Below are 20438 nucleotides of genomic sequence, written 5' to 3' on the forward strand. Positions count from 1 at the left end.
GCAAAAATGCATATACGTAATCCATGGTTAACAACATTCTTGAAATATTTTGTCGGGACAACTGTGTGGTATGTCAGTTTTAGGGCCTGTGTCTACAGGTAATGCAGCTTGCTTCCAGGGACATCCCACGTGCATTTGGGAACAGACTAAGAAGCTTCTAAGATCACAGTTTAATGACAGGTGAATTTACCTGCATTTGACCTCCTTGTAAAAGCAAAGAAGAAGGTCCCCTTACAAATAAAAGCCCACTGACACAAGCACTTACATTCAAGTGGAACTGAGTGTGCGTTATGTCTCCCCAGCAGATGCAATATATTGCAAATATGTGCATTGTACTTGCACATCATGGCAGATTTACATTCTAGTCCGTGCTCCTTCAGTGGGGTGAGGTCGCTCTGTTGCTGCCATCTTTTCCTGGACTTTTCCCAGATTCAGTGTCTTCTTTCTTTAGTCATTAGGCAGCCAATGATACGTAGTTCCCGTGCATGCACATGGGTGGTATATTGTACACTGGCCCCTACTCTGAGAGGATGAAGGTGTCCACCGCACCGAACATACTCCACATAATGTACAATTAAAATAATTGCTTGCAAGAAGGGATTTTATTTATTTTTTTGCAAGAGAGATATAAAAAGTCTCCAAGTTTTGTAGGAACTTCCCACAAATCCATATATGATGCAGTCGGTCAGTAGCCCCACCAAAGCAGTTTTTGGAGTCCCCCGTAATGTAATTTCCCCACTGCATGTACTAGAGCAATATTGTTCTGAAGTGAAATAATACACCAGCTTTATCACCCTTTAGACACTGTCCTTTAATTGGGTCTTTAAGTGACAAATTAAAACCCAATTTTCCATCTATGGGGCCCAACCGACAGCAGTTTTTAGCATGAAACACAGCTTTAGTGTATTTGTTGCTGACTAAGTTCATCTACAACTGCATGCCCATATAGGACTACCCCAGTGATTCTCAACCAGGGTTCCTCCAGAGGGTGCTAGGGGTTCCTTCAGCATTGGGCCATTTCTGCCTCTAGGATAAGTTCCCACCAACACCATTGATCTTTTTAGCTGTAAGGAGGTTATTCTTCCCAATCACCACAAGTTCTTCCCACTGACCATCACACTTGTAGATTTCACATTTTTAGCAGGGGTTCCCTGAGACCAGAGAACTATTTCATATTGAAAAGGTTGAGAAAAGCTGGACTACCCCCTGTCCATTGACATGTGAACCTTCCCTGGACATGTAGCTTTAGATAAATAACAAGGCAGCAAACAAATTAAAATCCCATTCCAGCTAATACATATGAAGAAATTGCAGCAATATTCTTTTTCGTTTTAGAAAAGTTTAAACCATATAAATAAAAGCTTTAAATGGTGGTTTGATGGCACTGGAACCTCAAGATAAAGTTAGATGTTAGTTTTATATTTATCTATATTGGTAATAGGCTCAGTGTGGGGCAGACAAATGAAAGGTTGGCAGATTCTGCAAACTGAAAAGGTTTACCACAGCCACTTTAGGATTTGAAGGAAATATTTGCATTTGGAATTAAAGTGCCAAATAGAATGAGTACAAAATCCAAAATGTTTGGGGCTCCACACATCACCCCTTCATCAGGCCTGAAACATGACAGAAGTAGAATGCAATGATTTTTCATGAGAAGAAAAAAAATAACAGAAAGCATTTGTTTAAACATATTAATATAAAAAAAATATGATATACAGTAATTGATCAAAAATGAATAAACCTAATTTATGACAGGTTGTATTTTTCCCTATGTCATGTTTCTTCCCTGATGAAGGGGGCAACATTTGGCCCCCCCAAAATGCATCAAATTTTACACTTAATCCATGTTTGGAGTAAACTCAGTTTTGGACTTGAAATTTCCAATGTGACACTTCAGTTCCATATTCAAATATATAAATAAGAGCTGACTAAGGCAAACCTGGTTGGCTGTGTTATATGCTTTGTCCCAACCCCTGTAATTGAGACTTTTGCTTTAGCAAGCAATGCGTGTCAATCCATTTTCTTTTTTATTTTTTTTATTTTTTTCATAAATACAATTTTGTAATCTGCCCAATCATTGATTGGCCTACTGTTAGTGACAACTAACAGTGTCTGTGCACTGTGTATTGGCTTAGCTGCTGCTTGTCTAAGTCACAGGTTCAGGTAACAAGGTGACTAACCTGGAGCAATACTGGGACAAACTTGTCACCCGATAACAGAAAGTGACTGAACAAGGACTTTCATGGCAGGATGGAGAAACTCACATCACATGAGAGCATTTTCCTGCAGCCTTGAGGAATGGCCACAGATGATAATGGAGAAGTAGACCCCCCCCCCCCTCCTGTGCTCTGGAGGGCAGGAGAGACATTGAGGGTCCAATAGGCCCTCAATATCTCCATAACAAGTACCTATATTACCTGCCCAAAGCCCCCTTGGGATAGCAATAAAGTTAAATAATTTTCTTCTTAAATTGAAAAGAAAACCGATTTTTAAATACAGCTTACCTGTAAAATACTTTTCTTTGAATACATCATGGGACACAGAGCAGTTATTCGTGACTATCTGGGTTATACGCTACCTCTAGGTGATTGGACACTGGCAAACAATAGCAAGAAGGTTCCTCCCATATAACCCCACCCATACAGGAATTACCTCAGTTTTTTATCAAGCAATTAAGAGTCCCAGGAAAGAGGGGAGGGATCTCTGTGTCCCGTGATGTATTCAAAGAAAAGGATTTTACAGGTAAGTTGAATTTAAAAATCCGTTTTTCTTTATCATACATAACGGGACACAGAGCAGTTATTCATGACTATCTGGGATGTCCTAAAGCAATGCACCTGAGGGGAGGGATACACAGCTTAGACAAGTCCCAACTGTCCTTTGGCCCTATAAGGCCGCCTGCAACACGCTATGACCAAAGACTCTCTCTTCTCGAGACCTGACATCCACCTCATAAAATCTGGTGAATGTGTGAACTGAAGACCAAGTGGCTGCCCTGCAGACCTGAGCCACAGACACCTGTCGATGCACTGCCCCCAAAGCACTAACCTCTCTAGTGGAACCTTTAAATTGCTGGTTTTTGACCACCAAGTTAGGCTCCGTAGAGTCTGTTGGGACAGGACCATAGGATGATCCAAAGTTAGAGTGGTTTTGTTCCAAGCCCTTAAAATGTTGCTCTGGAACAGCCTGGAGTGGAATTGAGCATAAGGGACTGCGCTGAAAGACGAAACCATTTTGCCCAATAGCCTCATACAAAAAGCCGAACAGATGGTTTTTCTTCGCTTTTCACCCTCCGGACGAGCTCCACTATGGAGTTGATGCTTACAGGAGGTGGAAACACCTTTTCTTGGACAGTGTCCAAGTTTAGGCCCAAGTACATTAATACCTGAGTGGGGTGAAGGTTTGATTTGTTTATATTCAGAATCCAGCCAAGGTGTTGAAAAATATGTACAGTCTTTAGGATGTTTTGGACCACAGCAATTCCCTGGGATCTGAGGACCGCCAAAACAGGGGCCAGAATTTTTGTGAAGACCCGAGGAGCCGTGGCTAAACCGAACGGCAATGCGACAAATTGAAAATGTCGCCCTTCTACCGCGAAACACAGAAACCGCTGATGCGGCATGGAGATGGGGACATGAAGGTATGCATCCTTGATATCTATGGATGTTAAGTAATCCCCTTTCTTTAGGGATGTTACCACTGAGCGAGTTGATGCCATATGGAAACTTTGGACACTTAGAAACAGATTGAGAGATTTGAGGTCCAAAATGGGCCTTACCTCCCCATTCGGTTTCGAATGAGTTGAGTAGAACCCTTTAAACCTTTCCCCGTGTGGGACCTCGATGATTACTCCCTGCTTTTGCAGATGTTCTAAGGCTAGGAGCAGACATTTCCTTTTCTCTGGTTCCGCCGGAACCCTTGAGCTCAAGAACCGAGTTAGAGGGAACTCTCGAAACTCTATCTTGTAAGCCGACGTTACGATGGAAATGACCCACTTGTCCTGAACCTGTTTTTCCCAAGCATACAAAAACAGCCAAAGTCTTCCCCCCACCCGTAAGAGTGGGGGCGCCCCTTCACAGGGTAGACTTGGAACTGGGCTTGTTTGACCTTGGAGTCCAGGGTTTTTTCTGACTCTGTGTTTTTTTAAAACCGGACTGCCGAGGCCGTCGATACCGATTGGGAAAAGAAAAGCTAGGTCTTGGAGCACGGGGAATCTTAAAGGAGGGTCGCTTATACTTCCTATTAACAGGGAGCAAATCGCTTTTCCCACCTGAGATCTTTTGGATATACCTATCCAGATCTTCGCCAAACAGTTCACCATAAAAAGGAAAAGCTGCAAGAAGCTATTTGCATGGCGTTTCGGCCGACCAGTTTTTCAGCCACAAGACCCTGCGCATATGCACAGACAGAAGTGCACAACGAGACATCTGTTGGATCGCATCTTTCAATGCGTCTACTGCAAAGCACAAGGTGCGAGGGAGCTCTGATAATTCCTCGGTAGCTTCTCCTTGACAAGGAAGGTTGTTGATCAATTTCTTAACACAATCTTTTAAGGACTGGCAGATGCCAATAGCCGCTATTGCTGGCTGAACAGCTGAACCAGCTACTGTAAAGTAGGCCTTTAGCAAGGTTTCTAGCTTTTTATCGGCCGGATCCTTAAATACCTGGGCGTTATCCACCGGGCAGGTCAAATTTTTATTTACTGAAGAAATGACGGCATTCACTAGAGGTGTACCCCACTTCTTCTTGAATTTCTCCTCCATAGGATACGAGAGGGGAAACCTTTTAGGAGGCAAATATATCCTGTCAGGATGATCCCAATCTGCATAGATCACCTGTTCTAACAACTGATGCACAGGAAATGACTGGCAACCCTGCTGAGGTCGAAGAGAACCGAAAGTAGAACAGGAGGGTCCAGTTTTCTGGACTGGGGGTAATTTAAACCCAGCTCAAACCATCTCTTTCAGAGAATGGACAAATAATTTTTGGGAATGGGAGGCTGAGAATGGCTCGTCCGAGCTAGACTCTCCCGTTGAAGAGTCCTCAGCTTCTCCTTCTTTCCGATCCTTTGCGACCAGATCCTCCTCCCACTCTGGGTCTGGGTCCCATGGCCCTGCCTGGTTATTAGAGTCCTGATGCTCAGATGACTCACCATCATGATCAGGCTCTGAAGAGGGAGATCTGTTACGTTTTCTCCCTGCTTGTGTTACCGAGGCAATCATACCCGCTATTTTACCTTCAAGGCCAGATAAGGCAGATGTCAAATCATCTTTAGTAACATAAGCCGAAGGCAGTTGTGGCCACAATATCTGACAAATGCAATGGCTCAGCCAAGCCAGAAGCCGCAGGATCTTCAGGGGAAGCTGGTATAATATCCTCAAGGGCTTGATCTCCTGCTTTTAAAGGAGGTACTCTTAACCCTGAAGACAGCACTCCCTCTTAGCTTCTAACTGTAATCCAGTATACAGCAGCTATTACAGTTTTAACACTGTCCCCTTTAACCTGATACAACTGTGTCCAAAAACCCGCAGACTCACGTGCCCAACAAGTTCTATGCCTCCACGCACACACCAGGTGAACTGCCTCTTTTTAAAGGTTCCAAATGGTGCCATTCGATCCGCGCGGAAGGCATGGTATCGAACGTATACCGCAAGTGGCGCCAAAATACGGCGCATGCGTGCCTAAAGACCGCCGACCGTACAAGGCGAAAATCACCTCAACAGCGCAAGCGTACGAACGTACTGCAACAGTATGTGCGCACATTCGTATGGCACCAGCGTCTCCGCATGTGCCAGCGTTTCATCGTTATAAAATACATAGCATGGAGACATTCTGTAACAGCTTTGAAAAGACACAGTAACAGAGGGGAATACAGCAACCCCAGAGGGAGTACTCACCAGTTCACACTGCAGGACCTGAGAAGCCAGGCCCAATCTTCCCCCATCATGGCGGGTAGTGCCTCTGTGGACCTTCAAGGACCGGGTCCTCCATCTTGGGGTCCACACCCTTGGGCCTGTAAAGCACCCTTTGGGTTTATCTTGGGCAAGTTAATTACCAGAATACCACTATCCAAGGGTCCAGCTCCTAAATAGGACACATTACAAGCAAAACCTCGTTCTTGCATCGAGGCTCGGGTACCATTCCTTTAGATTCGTGCCATCCGAACGGATCCGATTACAACGTCCTTCACTGTGACGCCCAATTGACCAAATTTTGAAGAGCTTCACGTTCATGACCATCACCTGAAGACACTGAGGTAATTCCCATATGGGAGAGGTTATATGGGAGAAACCTTCTTGCTATTGGTTGCCAGTGTCCAATCACCTAGAGGTAACGTATAACCCAGATAGTCATGAATAACTGCTCTGTGTCCCGTGATGTATGATAAAGAAAATAACATTTTGGTGACATGTTCACTGACATCCGACCCGCTCCGAAAAAGTGTGACTGAGGAAAAACCTACTTTTCCATCCGTCTGCGGATCAGATCGGGTGACAACGGACTCTACGGTCCGTCCTCATCCGATCCCCCATAAGGGAGAGCAGCGCTTTGACAGGTCCGTCCCTGCACAGTGTGCAGACACTGACCTGTCATCTGCCTGCTCAGCAGGGATCGACGGAGCGATCCTCCGCTGAGCAGAGTGGGCTCCGTACACTAACACGTCTGTGTGAAGGAGCCCTAACTCTGTGCAGGTGGATTTGATTTAAATCACTAATAAAAAGGCCTAATTTAAATCATAATTTTTTCAGAGAAATTGTCATCTCTGCCCTGCAGCGGCTCCTCCTCTTTAATAGGATGGCTGGTGATGCGGCAGTGAAACAAGGTGAGGGGCATGGCAACAGCAGGTCAGTGGATGTCCGCTAACAGGCACTTCCATGGTGGATCTGAAATGACAGGTGTTCTTTAAACCTAAGAACTTATTCTTGCTGGTAGTTAGAATCTTTAATATTTGCAAACAAATTTAAGGTTTCCTATTTAGAATAATAAGCTGTCAGGTTAGTAAAACAGCGATATCAGAACCGATTCAATCATGCAGTTTGTGGTGTACATAGATTTGAAAAACAGGATTAAGGAATATTCTTGAACTTTGTTTTATCTCATGGTTACTGTGACATTGCGTGAATGCATCAATGCAGTGCACGTCATCTCAGCTTGCAGAGCTTGGATTCACTGAATGAGTTTACCAAAAATGTAAATATTGCAGGATATACGGCCTCATGTTACATAACCAAGCTCCATTTCATGCTGAATAAACTCAATAATGAATGTATCTTGAATAGAAAACTATCTTTAGATAGATATTTACTCCAAAAGCATTTTATTAACCACTTTCAGACCGGACCAATTTGCTGGTCAAAGACCAGACCACTTTTTGCGATTCGGCACTGCGTCGCTTTAACTGACAATTGCGCGGTCGTGCGACGTGGCTCCCAAACAAAATTGACGTCCTTTTTTTCCCACAAATAGAGCTTTCTTTTGGGGGTATTTGATCACCCCTGCGGTTTTTATTTTTTGCGCTATAAACAAAAATAGAGCGACAATTTTGAAAAAAACGCATTATTTTTTACTTTTTGTTATAATAAATATCCCCCAAAAATATATAAAAAAAGTTTTCCTTCAGTTTAGGCCGATACGTATTCTTCTACATATTTTTGGTAAAAAAAAAAATCGCAATAAGCGATTATTGATTGGTTTGCACAAAAGTTATAGCGTTTACAAAATAGGGATAGTTTTATAGCATTTTTATTAATAATTTTTTATTATTTTTTTTTTACTAGTAATGGCGGCGATCAGCGATTTTTATTGTGACTGCGACATTGTGGGGGACCCATCGGACATTTTTGACACATTTTTGGGACCATTGTCATTTATACAGTAATCACTGCTATATAAATGCAGTGATTCCTGTGTAAATGACACTGGCAGTGAAGGGGTTAACCAGGGGGTGGCAGTGTAGGGGTTAAGTGTTCCTAGGGGTGTGTTACTAACTGTGGGGGGGTTGGGCTTTCATTTAGTGAACACTGATCTCTGCTCCAATCACATGGAACAGAGATCAGCGTCACTAGTTGCTAGGCAGAATGGAGAAATGCTGTTTACTCGGCATTTCCTCCATTCGGCCGCTCCGTGAGATGATCGCGGGGATGCCCGCGGCGATCGAGTCCGCAGGTCCCGCGACCGGACTCACGGGGGTCCCGACCAGCGTGGGAGCGCGCCGCCGGCGGCGCGCTCCCGATGTCAGGGCGGCATTGAATATTGGACGTACCTGTACGCCAATATGCCTGCCCATGCCATTCTGTCGACGTACATCGTCGTGCGCTGGTCGGGAAGTGGTTAAAATACATTTGCTAAAAATAAAAAAAAACAAAACAAAACAGTTTTTTGTTTCTTAGCAAAAAACAGCATTTTAGCTTGCACATGATTGGATGATAAAATCAGCAGAGCTTCCCCTCATTTCAGATCTAGAGTTACTGCACTGCAAAGTGGATTTGTCTTTCGTAAATAACCCCCAGTGCCTCTTGTTGTCCGGGGCAATTTTTTTGTTTTTCACACGTTAAAAACTACATTTTTTTATTTGCCTTGTATGCTCCCCTCGGATCTACAACGACTTGACTTTCAAGCGCACTTTCAGTGCAAAGTAGATTTTCCTTTAGTAAATAACCCCCACTGACACCTTACCCATTTAGGGCAAACGACTGCATCTTTGCAAAGGGTTCCAGTGAAGAGTTCAAGTGGTTTTAAAGATATACTTTATTTTTTTATTTTTATTTTTTTTAACCTTTTAGGCCCCTTTCGCACTGAGGCGCTTTAGCGTTAAAAATAGCTACTGCAAAGCTCCCTGAAACAGCAGCTCCATTCACTCCAGTGTGAAAGCCTGAGGGCTTTCACACTGGAGCTGTGCGCTGGCAGGGCTTCAGAAAGTCCTGTCAGCAGCTTCTTTGGAGAGCATTAGGAGCGTCATAAAGCGCCCCCTGCCTATTGAAATCAATGGGCAGTGCCGCCGAACCACCAGCAAAGGATCGCTGTGTTTTAACCCTTTTTCAGCCAATAGCGGGGTTGAAAGTGCCCCGCTAGTGGCTGAATAGCGCCGCAAAAACTACGGTAAAGCGCCAAACAATGTTAGCAGCTTTCCCAGCTATATTCTGTGAGTTATATAATATATCCTCCTGCCTATGTTATAGAGAGAAGGGGAGGAGGTGTTTGTACTTCAAATCAGGAGAGCAGCCAAGGTTTAGCCTACAACACTTCTGCTCCATAAATACGGTGCAGTAGGTGAGGGCTGTCACCACAGGAGAGGAAGTGGCAGCATAACTCAGTTACATTAAAATAAAAAAGGCTTAAAAAGAAAAACAAATGCAACCACCACATCTAAAAACTGGGAGACTCTCTCTCCTTATTGGCTACAACAGCAGCAGCCAATTGTCAACCACAGCCATTGAGCCAATGAGGAAAGGGGTGTGGGGCCGAGCCGCGGCTGTGTGTAAATTGATACGCAGAACCGCGGCTCATGAGGCAGCCTGCTTGGGTGCTCTCATTACAAGCCGATTGCTCTGGGGTCACTTGGCAGGTGGGATGGGTCAGGGGTGCTGCTCTGTGCAAAACCACTGCACAGAGCAGGTAAGTATAACAGGTTTATTATTTTTATTTTATTTATTTTTTAAGACATTTTTTAACTTTAAACATCTCAGCTTCCCAGCCAGTACTGAAACTTGTACACAGCCCAGAAATCTGATAATTGGCGGTGTTTGGTTTTGTGACAGATTTCCCCAAATGGTCAGAGGGGGTTTATTTAAATCTGCTAAGGGAATTACCAGCTTCCACACTATATTGCTGCCAACACTGGCACAGTCACAGACTGGCTGCACCCCTTCATATTCTCCAAGTACAGGACAGTCTGGACAGGAGCACTTCTGAGTCCATTAAAACTCAGCTAATTTCTTCAGCCACCATGAAGGGGAGTTTTCTTTGCTTTCTTGTTTACTGTTGAATTATTGAAGACATCGGACTCTCAAGACTTATCTGGCGCTCTTATTGATCCAATTATGCAGGAATCCGATAATAGCAGCTTCCTTCTAAAACTTCTCATGCAGGTATTTGGAAGTGTGACAGAGGGAAAGGAAAGGGACATACCTAGGACAGGGATGTGGTAGACCAGCGAGCCATTCCCGATTTCAATGGGACACATCTAAGGTACAGGTGTTGGAATTTCTACATTTAGTCATACAAAGCACATCATCATGGGAACAGCTTGCAGCAAACACCACTCCCCTCCAATCAGTTACAAAATGAACAGTGTATCAAGAAAATCCTGACAATGTTTCTCTTCATCCACCATAGTAGACAGACTTAAAAAAAAGCTCAAAGTGATATTAGGCCCCATTCACAAGAGGTGGACTCGGCTTCCACGGAGTCCACCCCTGTCCGCCAGCTCAGCGGGACATCTCTCCGTAGATCTCCGCTGAGCCAGCGCATGACAAGTCCCTCTCTGCTCACTGAGCGGGGAGGGCCTTGTCCAGCGCCGCTCGTCTCTATGGAGAGATCACATGAAAACGGACAGCATGTCAGTTTTCATGAGATTTCAGCTGATCCAATAGCGTCGGATCCGGATGTAGGGCCATCCGTCCGCTTTTGCCGGATCGGACCGAGTCGGATGTCAGCGGACATGTCTCCGCTGACATCCATCGCTCCATAGACCAGCATGGAGCGCCCGTTCAGGTCCGCCGTCAAAACTGACAGGCGGACCTGAACGGTCTGTCAGTGTGAAAGGGGCCTTAAAGTCTCTTTTTTTTGGTTAACCACTCAAGGACCGGAAGGATTTGTCCCCTTATTGACCAGGCCATTTTTGCGATAACGCATTGCATTAACTGACAATTGCGGGGTCGTGCGACGCTGTACCCAAACAAATGTCCTTTTTATCCCACAAACAGAGCTTTTTATTTTTTGTGCTATAAACAAAAAAGACAGACAATAGTGAAAAAAAAAATTATTTTTTTACTTTTTGCTGGTAGTAACAAATTTCTTCCTCAATCTAGGCCGATATGTATTCTTCTACATATTTTTTGTAAAAAAAAAAAAAAAAAAAAAAAATCGCAATAAGCGTATAGTGATTGGTCTGCGCAAAAGTTATAGCATCTACAAAATAGGGGATAGATTTATGCGATTTTTATTAACGAATTGTTTTAACTATGGGACTGCCTGGAGGAGGAGAAGACCGATCGCTGTTCATAATCAGTATGAACAGCAGATCTGTCTCCTCTCTCCTGACAGAATGGAGATCCTGGTATTTACATAGACAGATCTCCATTCTGTCTCTCAGGAGCGATCACGGGTACCCGACAGACATAGTAGCCAGTCGCACGCACCTCGAGCTCTTAAGGTGGCCGACGTACGGCGATTTCGCCCAGGGGAGCCAACCTGCCGCAGTATAACTGCGATGGCTTGTCCTGAACTGACAAAAAACAAAACAAAACAAAAAAACACACATCTTCATATTTACCTGCTGTGTCCAGGATTTTTGAACAGAATAGCTCAGATCCACCTCTTCTCCAGTCCCTCGCTGGCGCTCCTGGCCTCTCCCTCCTGCTGGGTGCCCACACAGCAAGTAGCTTGCTATGGGGGCACCCAAGCCAAGCCGCTGCTCAGTGTCCAGACACGGAGCTGCAGCTCGGCTGCCCCCTCCTCTCTCCTCATTGGCTCCCTCACTTTGATTCACAGCAGCGGGGGCCAATGGCACCCCACCCCCCGGGCTTTACCGGGATCTCCTGTCCCACTATGAGGCTGGGTTCACACTGAAGCGATGCGGGAACGCCGCCAATCCGCGGCGGGTTCCCGCATCGCATGCCTCCCGGCGGCAGTTCACACTGCCCTATGCGGACTGCTGGGAGTGTCAGTGAAACGTTAATGACACCCCCAGATCAGTTTGCATATCGCAGTGCAATCTGCAAACTTGGACAGGAATCGGATCGCATGGTGTGAACACCCATGCGATCCGATTCTGCTGCGGACCAAAAAAAGGGTCCTGTGCGATGCGAATTCAGCCATACTATCTGTATGGCTGAACTCGCATCGCACAGAGATCGGATTTGATTTGCACTGCAGTGCGGTGCGAATCACATCCGGGTCTCCTAGCCGCAGCAGTGTGAACCCAGCCTAAGTCTCGATCGATCAGTCGATGCTTCCGCCATCTGATCACAGAGCCAACCAAAGACCAGATCGGCTTTGTTTGACTCTGTGCTATAGTAACCCAGAAGCAATGGCCTTAAATCGCTTCTAGTTTACCCAGGTGTAAATGGCACCATTAGTAAAAATTAAAAGTTTGATCACACCAATCTTGGTATGATCAAATGGTTTTAAGAGCAGAGGAGAGATCTGACCCCATATCTCTAAAAAAAAAAAAACACCCGTCACATGCCTATAGCTGTCACAAGGGATGTCTAGATAAAATAAATTAATTAAAAGGTTTAAACGCTAAAGTGTAAAAATAATATATATATATATATATATATATATATATATATATATATATATATAAAAAGTGCCCCCGTTCTCACACACACGCAAACAGCGATTGTCCCACACGTGATGTATCACCACGAACGTCAGCTCATGGGCAATAATTCTAGCACCAGATCTCCTGTGTAAATATAAAATGGTAACTTGTAAAGGCTTTTAAAGCAGCGCCTAAAACATCATTTGTCGCCGTTGCACGGGCGTGCACAATTTTAAAGCGTGACACATTTGGTATCAAATTACTCGATGTAACATCTTTTATGGAAGCACTTTCGATTTGGACTACATATTTATTATAGAGAACAATCAGTTTACATATATGAGTTTGTTGTGTTGCACTTTGTATGGAATATATTGCACACTTATTATATGGTACTATATAATCAATTAATTAGGAATTAGAAAAGGGCTGCTGTATGATCAACAGCACATTAGCATTAATGGTTTAATTGTGTAAATTGAGATATACAGTGAAAGGAAAAGGGTATTTGGCCCCCTGCTGATTGTGTACATTTCCCCACTGACATAAATAAGCAGTCTATAATTTTAATGGTATGTTTATTTTACCAGTGAGAGACAGAATAACAAAAATATGTAGAAAAACGCATTTAAAAAAAGTTGAAGATTGAGTTGCATTTTAATGAGTGAAATAAGTATTTGACTCCTTCGCAAAACATGACTTACAACTTGGTGGCAAAACCCTTGTTGGCAGTCACAGAGGTCAGACGTTTCCTGTAGTTGGCCACCAGGTTTGCATACATCTCAGGAGGTATTTTGTCCCACTCCTCTTTGCAGATCCTCTGCAAGTCATTAAAGTGATTAAGAAAAAAAAAGGGTTTACAAACATGTCATACTTACCTCTATTGTGTAGTTTGTTTTGCACAGAGTGGCCCCAATTCACCTGTTCTGGGGTCCCCCAGCGGCGCTATCAGTTCCTCCCATCGGTAAACCTCCTAGGAAAAGTGCTCTCCCTAGGGGTTACTGTGCGCACGTGCTCCCGAGTCCAGCATTTGCGTCCATAGACACAAAATGCCAGACTCAGCCCGCCCCGCCACACCCCCCCAACCCCCCCCCCCCCCCCCCGACGCCCATGTCATTGCATTTGATCGACAGCAGCAGGAGCCAATGGCTGCGCTGCTATCAATCTATCCACCGAGGGAACGAATGGGCTAAGGTAAGTAAAACGGAGGGGCTGGTCAGTGTCAGAAGTTTTTTCACCTTAATGCATAGGATACATTAAGGTGAAAAAACACAAGGGTTTACAACCCCTTTAAGGTTTTGAGGCTTACGTTTGGTAACTCAAACCTCCAGCTCCCCCCACATATGGATTAAGGTCTGAAGACTCGCTAGGCCACTGCAGGACCTTAATGTGCTTCTTCTTGAGCCACTCCTTTGGTGCCTCAGACATGTGTTTTGGGCCATTGTCATGCTGGAATACCCATCCACCACACATTTTCAATGCCCTGGCTGAGGGAAGGAGGTTCTCACCCAAGATTTGACAGTACATGGCCCCATCCATTGTCCCTTTGATGCGGTGAAGTTGTCTGGTCCCCTTAGTAGAAAAACACCCCCAAAGCATAATGTTTTCACCTCCATGCTTGATGATGGGGGATGGTGTTTTTGGGGTCATAGGCAGCATTCCTTCTCCTCCTCCAAACATGGTGAGTTGAGTTGATGCCAAACAGCTTGATTTTGGTCTCATTTTGCCACAACACTTTCACCCAGTTCCCCTCTGAATCATTCAGATGTTCATTAGCAAACTTCAGACGGGCCTGTACATGTGCTTTCTTGAGCAGGGAGAGCTTTCGGGCACTGCAGGATTTCAGTCCTTCACAGCGTAGTGTATTACCAATTGTTTTCTTGGAAACTATGGTCCCAGCTAGCTTGAGATCATTGACAAGATTCTCCCGTGTAGTTCTGGGCTGATTCCTCACCATTTTCATGATCATTAAAAGTCCACGAGGTGAGATCTTGCATGGAGCCCCAGACTGAGGGAGATTGACAGTTATTTTGTGTTTCTTCTATTTGCAAATAAATCGCACCAACTGTTGTCACCCCCTTACCAAGCTGCTCGGCAATGGTCTTGTAACCCATTCCAGCCTTGCGTAGGTCTACAATCTTGTCCTTGACATCCTTGGACAGCTCTTTGGTCTTGGCCATGGTGGAGAGATTGGAATCTGATTGTTTCTGTGGACAGGTCTCTTTTACACAGGTAACAAGCTGAGATTAGGAGCACTACCTTTAGGGCCATTTCACACCACATGCAGTCCAGAGCCTTTTTTTCTGCATTAAAAATGCATGGAAAGTAGGTTTTCCATGGTATAGTTCACACCAGTACCAAGAGGAAAAAAAAAAATAGAAAAGTAGAACATGCTGCATTTTTAATGCAGTGGAACATTGGAAAATGCATAGAAAATGCACTGCAACAGATATGTCCTTATTTAAGGTTAAGAAAATAAAGAGGGAGGGGGGTGCACTGGAATGCATCAAAAACACACATGCAGAGAAGCACCCAGACTGTGTTTCTATGATGTGAACAGGCCCTTAAAGGGGCTTGTAAAGGTAAAAAAAAAAAAATTCACCTTAATGCATTCTATGCATTAAGGTGAAAAAACAACTGACAGTGCCAGCCCCTGGCAAGTCCCTCGCTCACCTCCGACATCCTCTTCGCCTCTCAGCCTGGCCTTTGATTGGCTAGAGTGGATGGACTGAAAGCAGCGCTGCCATTGGCTCGCACTGCTGTCAATCACATCCAATGACGCTGCATGCCAGGGGGCAGGGCCGAGTGATACAGTACTATAGCTATACTATAGCCGCCGGCTGTGTCACGGGAGCGCGCCCGCAAGTGCTTCTCACCATGCATGAACGTGAAGTACTTTGAGGGGGGCGGAAGCCAAAACAGCCACCGAGGGACCCCAGAAGACCAGGTTTGGGGTCCCCTCTGTGCAAAACGAGCTGCACAGTTGAAGTATGACATGTTTGTTATTTAAAAAATAAATAAATAATTTCCTTTACAACCCCTTTAAGAGAATGCTCCTAATCTCAACTCATTACCTGTATAGAAGACACCTGGGAGCCAGAAATCTTGCTGACTAAGGCCCCTTATCATCCGTCTCCACTATGGTCCGATTCTGCAGACTGAGGAAAATCCTATTCTTCTATCCTTCTGCAGAGCGGATCGGATGAACACGGACAGACGGTCCGTGTTCATCCGATTCCCCATAGAGGAGAGCGGAGATCTGACAAGGCGGTCCAAGCACAGTGTGCAGGGACCGCCCTGTCATCCTCCGGCTTAGCGGGGGATCAACGGAGCGATCCTCGCTGAGCAAGCGGATGTTCACGGGGCAGATCATCACGGATCTGTCCCGTGTGAAAGGGGCCTTTATAGGGGATCAAATACTTATTTCACTCATTAAAATGCAAATCAATGTATAACTTTTTTGAAAAGCGTTTTTCTGGATATTTTTGTTTCATATTCTGTCTCTCACTGTTAAAATAAACCTACCATTAAAATTATAGACTGATCATTTCTTTGTCAGTGGGCAAACGTACAAAATCAGCAGGGGATCAAATACTTTTTTCCCCCTCACTGTAAATTTTATGGAAGCACCATTTTGGCACAGATACAATTTGGTAATATTTGTTTTTTAAAGTACTAATTGTGGATTTATATCACTTAATAGCTATTATTTTAGGATTTATGTGTAACAGATTAGGGAATCAGATCACATGTTGCTATATGGAGCACAGCACACCATTTGAATATATCATCTTTTATATTTTACAGAAAAAAAAAATAAGGTTATGTATTGTGTTTTATTGCATTAAAATTGGAAAAAAAAAAAAAAAAGTGAATTTTTATACCAAAAAACAGCGTTAAACCCCCCCCCCACACACACACACACACACACACACACACAAACACAAACACTGGGAAAATACTTTGTGACATAAAAAAAATTGCAAAACCCACCAATTTATTCTCTGGAGCCTTTGCTTTGAAATTTCACTTCACCTGAGGGGTGAAGTGGTTAAGCTGCACATGCGCAGCTCAGCTTACATTACCAGCCCTGGCTCTGTGTCCCGATGTCAGAGACAAAAGCCAGTGGTGTAAGACGAGCTGCGCAAGTTCAGCTCTGTTTACATGCCAGAGGTGACAGTAAGCAAGAAAGTAGGTGCATCTTATTGCAGGAAACACATTGCATATCTCTACTGCAATAAACAGCCTGTCTGCTCGCTGTCTGTGACTTTAGGTCCCCTTCACCAAAAAACTGCCTATGCAGGTAAGGGAGCCTGTAGATAAAAACACATTGGGGGTTATTTACGAAAGGGCAAATCCACTTTGCACTGCAAGTGCACTTGAAAGTGCAGTCGCTTTAAATCTAAGGCCGCGTACACACGCGGGGACTGTTCGCCCAACTTTGTCCGTCAAACAGTTTCGGCAAACAGTCCGCTCAAAATTAGCATGGACGGACATGGCCACACACGACGGACGAACAGTTTGCTGAAACCGTGCGCGATGACGTGAACGGCACGTACGACGGGACGAAAAATACGACGTCCTATACACTGCATTATAACTTTCGGCGTGAAAATCCTTTCTGAGCATGCGCGCAACTTTGTTTGACGAACAAGCCTACACACGCGGGGACTGTCCGCTGAAACAAGGTTTCAGCGGACAGTTTTTCGGAATTTCCGAAAAACCTTGTTCAGCGGACTGTTCGCTGAAACTGTCCGCTGAAAGCCCACACACGAGCGGACTGTCCGCTGAAACTTGGTTTCAGCGGACAGTTTCAGCGAACAGTCCCCGCGTGTGTACGCGGCCTAAGGGGTAGATCTGAAATGAGGGGAAGCTCTGCTGATTTTATCATACAATCATGTGCAAACTAAAATGCAGTTTTTTTATTTTCCTTGCATGTCCTCCTCGGATCTACAGCGACTTTACTTCCATGTGCACTTGCAGTGCAAAGTAGGTTTTCCTTTAGTAAATAACTAAATTTGTGGTGTTTTGACCAGAGTTCAACAATGATCTTGCTATAAGCGTAGGCCATTTGTGCACCTATTAAGTCTGCCTGGAAAACTCCCTGAGAAGGCATCTCCCATCCTGCCTTGTTGCTAGGACGTTGCTAAGAGACTCACAACTATTACTGCTCACCCTCACAGGAGTGAGCACTCCAACTCTGGGCTCAGAGATACTGTAGCAGGGGAGTAAAAGCAAATGCGGGGATGTTTAAATCACAGAAAAAGCTTTCTCCTGTGCTGGCGAAGGTGAACAATAACAGCTTGGAGTCTCTTAGCAGCAAGGCAGGATGGGAGATGTCATCTGTTGGAGTTTTTCAGTCAGGCTTCATGAGATATGTAAATGACCTACACCAAGGACTCTTGATGTCCCTCATCCGCAGAGGCAGTTTTTTGTTTTATTAACCCTTAAAGCACACCCGTGTGAACAAGGCCTTATTGATATGTCATGAGATTCTGTACATACACAGAAAAGGATATTGCTCTGTCAGGTATTTGTTATTTGATAGACACCTTCAGCATGTCTGCAGATTTGTGCCCATGCAGGTGTCTAGAACCTTGTACAGACCTGTCGCATGTGTGTGCGCATACCCAGGAATCCCCCGCACATACGCAAATATATGGGGGAGAGGGACAGCGGTCAGTCAGGTGGCCATGCTGGGGAGGAATGACAGTCAATCAGGCAGCAGGGGGGTGGGGGTAACATTAGTCAGTCAGAGGGCAGTGAGGAAGGAGGCAGGGAGCGCCGGCCAGTCGGGCTGGCCGACGAGGGGGGCAGGGAGCGCCGGCCAGTCGGGCTGGCCGACGAGGGGGGCAGGGAGCGCCGGCCAGGCCGACGAGGGGGGCAGGGAGCGCCGGCCAGGCCGACGAGGGGGGCAGGGAGCGCCGGCCAGGCCGACGAGGGGGGCAGGGAGCGCCGGCCAGGCCGACGAGGGGGGCAGGGAGCGTCGGCCAGGCCGACGAGGGGGGCAGGGAGCGTCGGTCAGTCGGGCTGGTGACGAGGGGAGGCAGGGGCGCCGGTCAGTCGTCCGAGGGGAGACAGGGGCGCCGGTCAGTCGGGCTGGCGACGAGGGGAGGCAGGGGCACCGGTCAGTCGTCCGAGGGGAGGCAGGGGCGCCGGTCAGTCGTGCTGGCGACGAGGGGAGGCAGGGGCGCCGGTCAGTCGTCCGAGGGGAGGCAGGGGCGCCGGTCAGTCGGGCTGGCGACGAGGGGAGGCAGGGGCACCGGTCAGTCGGGCTGGCGACGAGGGGAGGCAGGGGCACCGGTCAGTCGGGCTGGCGACGAGGGGAGGCAGGGGCACCGGTCAGTCGGGCTGGCGACGAGGGGAGGCATGGGCACCGGTCAGTCGGGCTGGCGACGAGGGGAGGCATGGGCACCGGTCAGTCGGGCTGGCGACAAGGCGGCAGTCGGGCGGTGGTCAGACAGCAGTATGGGAGAAAAGTGGGAAGTCAGTGGGGGGAGGGTACGGTTGTGGTGAAGTTCCTGTCATGGTTGGTGGTATACATTCCTCCAGACTGGAGCCATTTCCTGGACTGAACCCTGACACCTCCACACAGCTCACATCTACCTATCTGCCTCATGACAACAACACAGAGAGAACACAGAGCCAGGCCCCCTCTGTATGTCGCTGACACAGGCTGTAGAGAAGTCTGTGACACACACACAGTCTGGCTGGCTGTCCTCCATACACTTCATGTGTGAGGTGTTCATCTCCCTCCATGTGGCTGCTCTCCATTCCCCTCACAGAGTACAGCACACGCCCAGCTTTCCCTCCCCGGACACTTACTTCACCCTGGAGCCCATTGTCTCTGGTCCCCGGTGTCCGGTCCGCTCTCCCTCACTCATACAGCGCCATGGTCACCAAGCCGCGAGACAGCCGCGTAGGTTGCTGGGAGATGTAGTGCAAAGCTCGCGCTCTGCCTTCCAGCTCTCACCGCACCGGAACTACAGCTCCCAGGGTGCACCGCGCAGAGAGCGAGCAGCGGTTCAGCCCATGGCGCAGTGCGCAGGGAGAGCGGGCCTGTCACTTGGTGGGCGGGGTGGCTGTTTAGAGATGCTCACCCACTGGAGGAGGAAGGCGTGTGAGGGAATGTCAGCCAATAGGAGTGCAGGAGGGAGAATTGAAGTAAATGTACAGTACAACTGAATGACATTGGCTTGTTAGGGTCCTTTAACATGGGTGTCATCAGTTCAGTTACGTCTTTTGCTCAGAAAAATATATATTTACATCCGTTTGCAATACATTTCAGTTTACATTTTTTTGCAGAAACCATTAAAGCAATGAGATGTATCTTTCCTGAGGCTCCAGTCACACCAATGCTTTTTTTTCATGCTTTTTGCAGAAAAGCAGGACATTTCTTTAACATGGGTTCGTATGGGGGACATACTAAAAGGAATGACAGAATGGAATGCCCATAGACTTTAACAGGGAGATGGAATGCCCATAGAGAATAATGGAACAAAGTGGAATGCCCATAGAGAATAATGGGAAAAAAATATCAATTTGTGACAGACTCTTTTGACATATAAATATATATATATTTTTTAAACCTACTTTTAAATATCAGTGGCCATGTTTAATATTGAGATTAGGTAGGATTATTGTTGTTTTTTATGGCATAACAAAGGTGAATGACAGAATGGAATAGAGTATAATGGGAAGTAAAATATAAACTCATTTGCAGGTAAATCTGAGAGACATCGCATTTTACCCTTTACCACAGCTATTCCTCAAGTAGAGTATCAGATTGTAAGATTGAGATTATTTGGGATTACAGCTGTTTTCTATGGAATGACAAACATATGACAGGATGGAATGCCCATAGAGTATAATGGGAAGCAAGATGTGACCTGGAGTCAGAACCATTGGTCATATCAGATCAATCTTTGGCAGACATACTCTCTATGTTCGT

General features: G+C 45.9%; 1 protein-coding gene across 4 annotated transcripts in view; it reads right to left on the bottom strand.

Moving 5' to 3' along the window:
• The window catches only part of DENND1A (DENN domain containing 1A), a 1535852-nt gene extending 1516363 nt beyond the window's left edge, over positions 1 to 19489 (bottom strand). For 3 of the 4 annotated variants that reach the window (XM_077478826.1, XM_077478827.1, XM_077478824.1), the window contains exon 1: positions 19313 to 19489. In XM_077478826.1, coding sequence (XP_077334952.1) covers positions 19313 to 19371 — 59 coding nt within the window. In that variant the 5' untranslated portion in view covers positions 19372 to 19489. The remainder of the gene's footprint in view (positions 1 to 19312) is intronic. The other variant, XM_077478828.1, reaches the window with a different exon arrangement.
• Positions 19490 to 20438: the final 949 nt, after the last annotated feature.

This window comes from Lithobates pipiens, unplaced genomic scaffold (assembly GCF_037356315.1).
Source record: "Lithobates pipiens isolate NorthernLeopardFrog02 unplaced genomic scaffold, aLitPip1_a1.2 Scaffold_1, whole genome shotgun sequence".
NCBI lineage: Eukaryota > Metazoa > Chordata > Amphibia > Anura > Ranidae > Lithobates > Lithobates pipiens.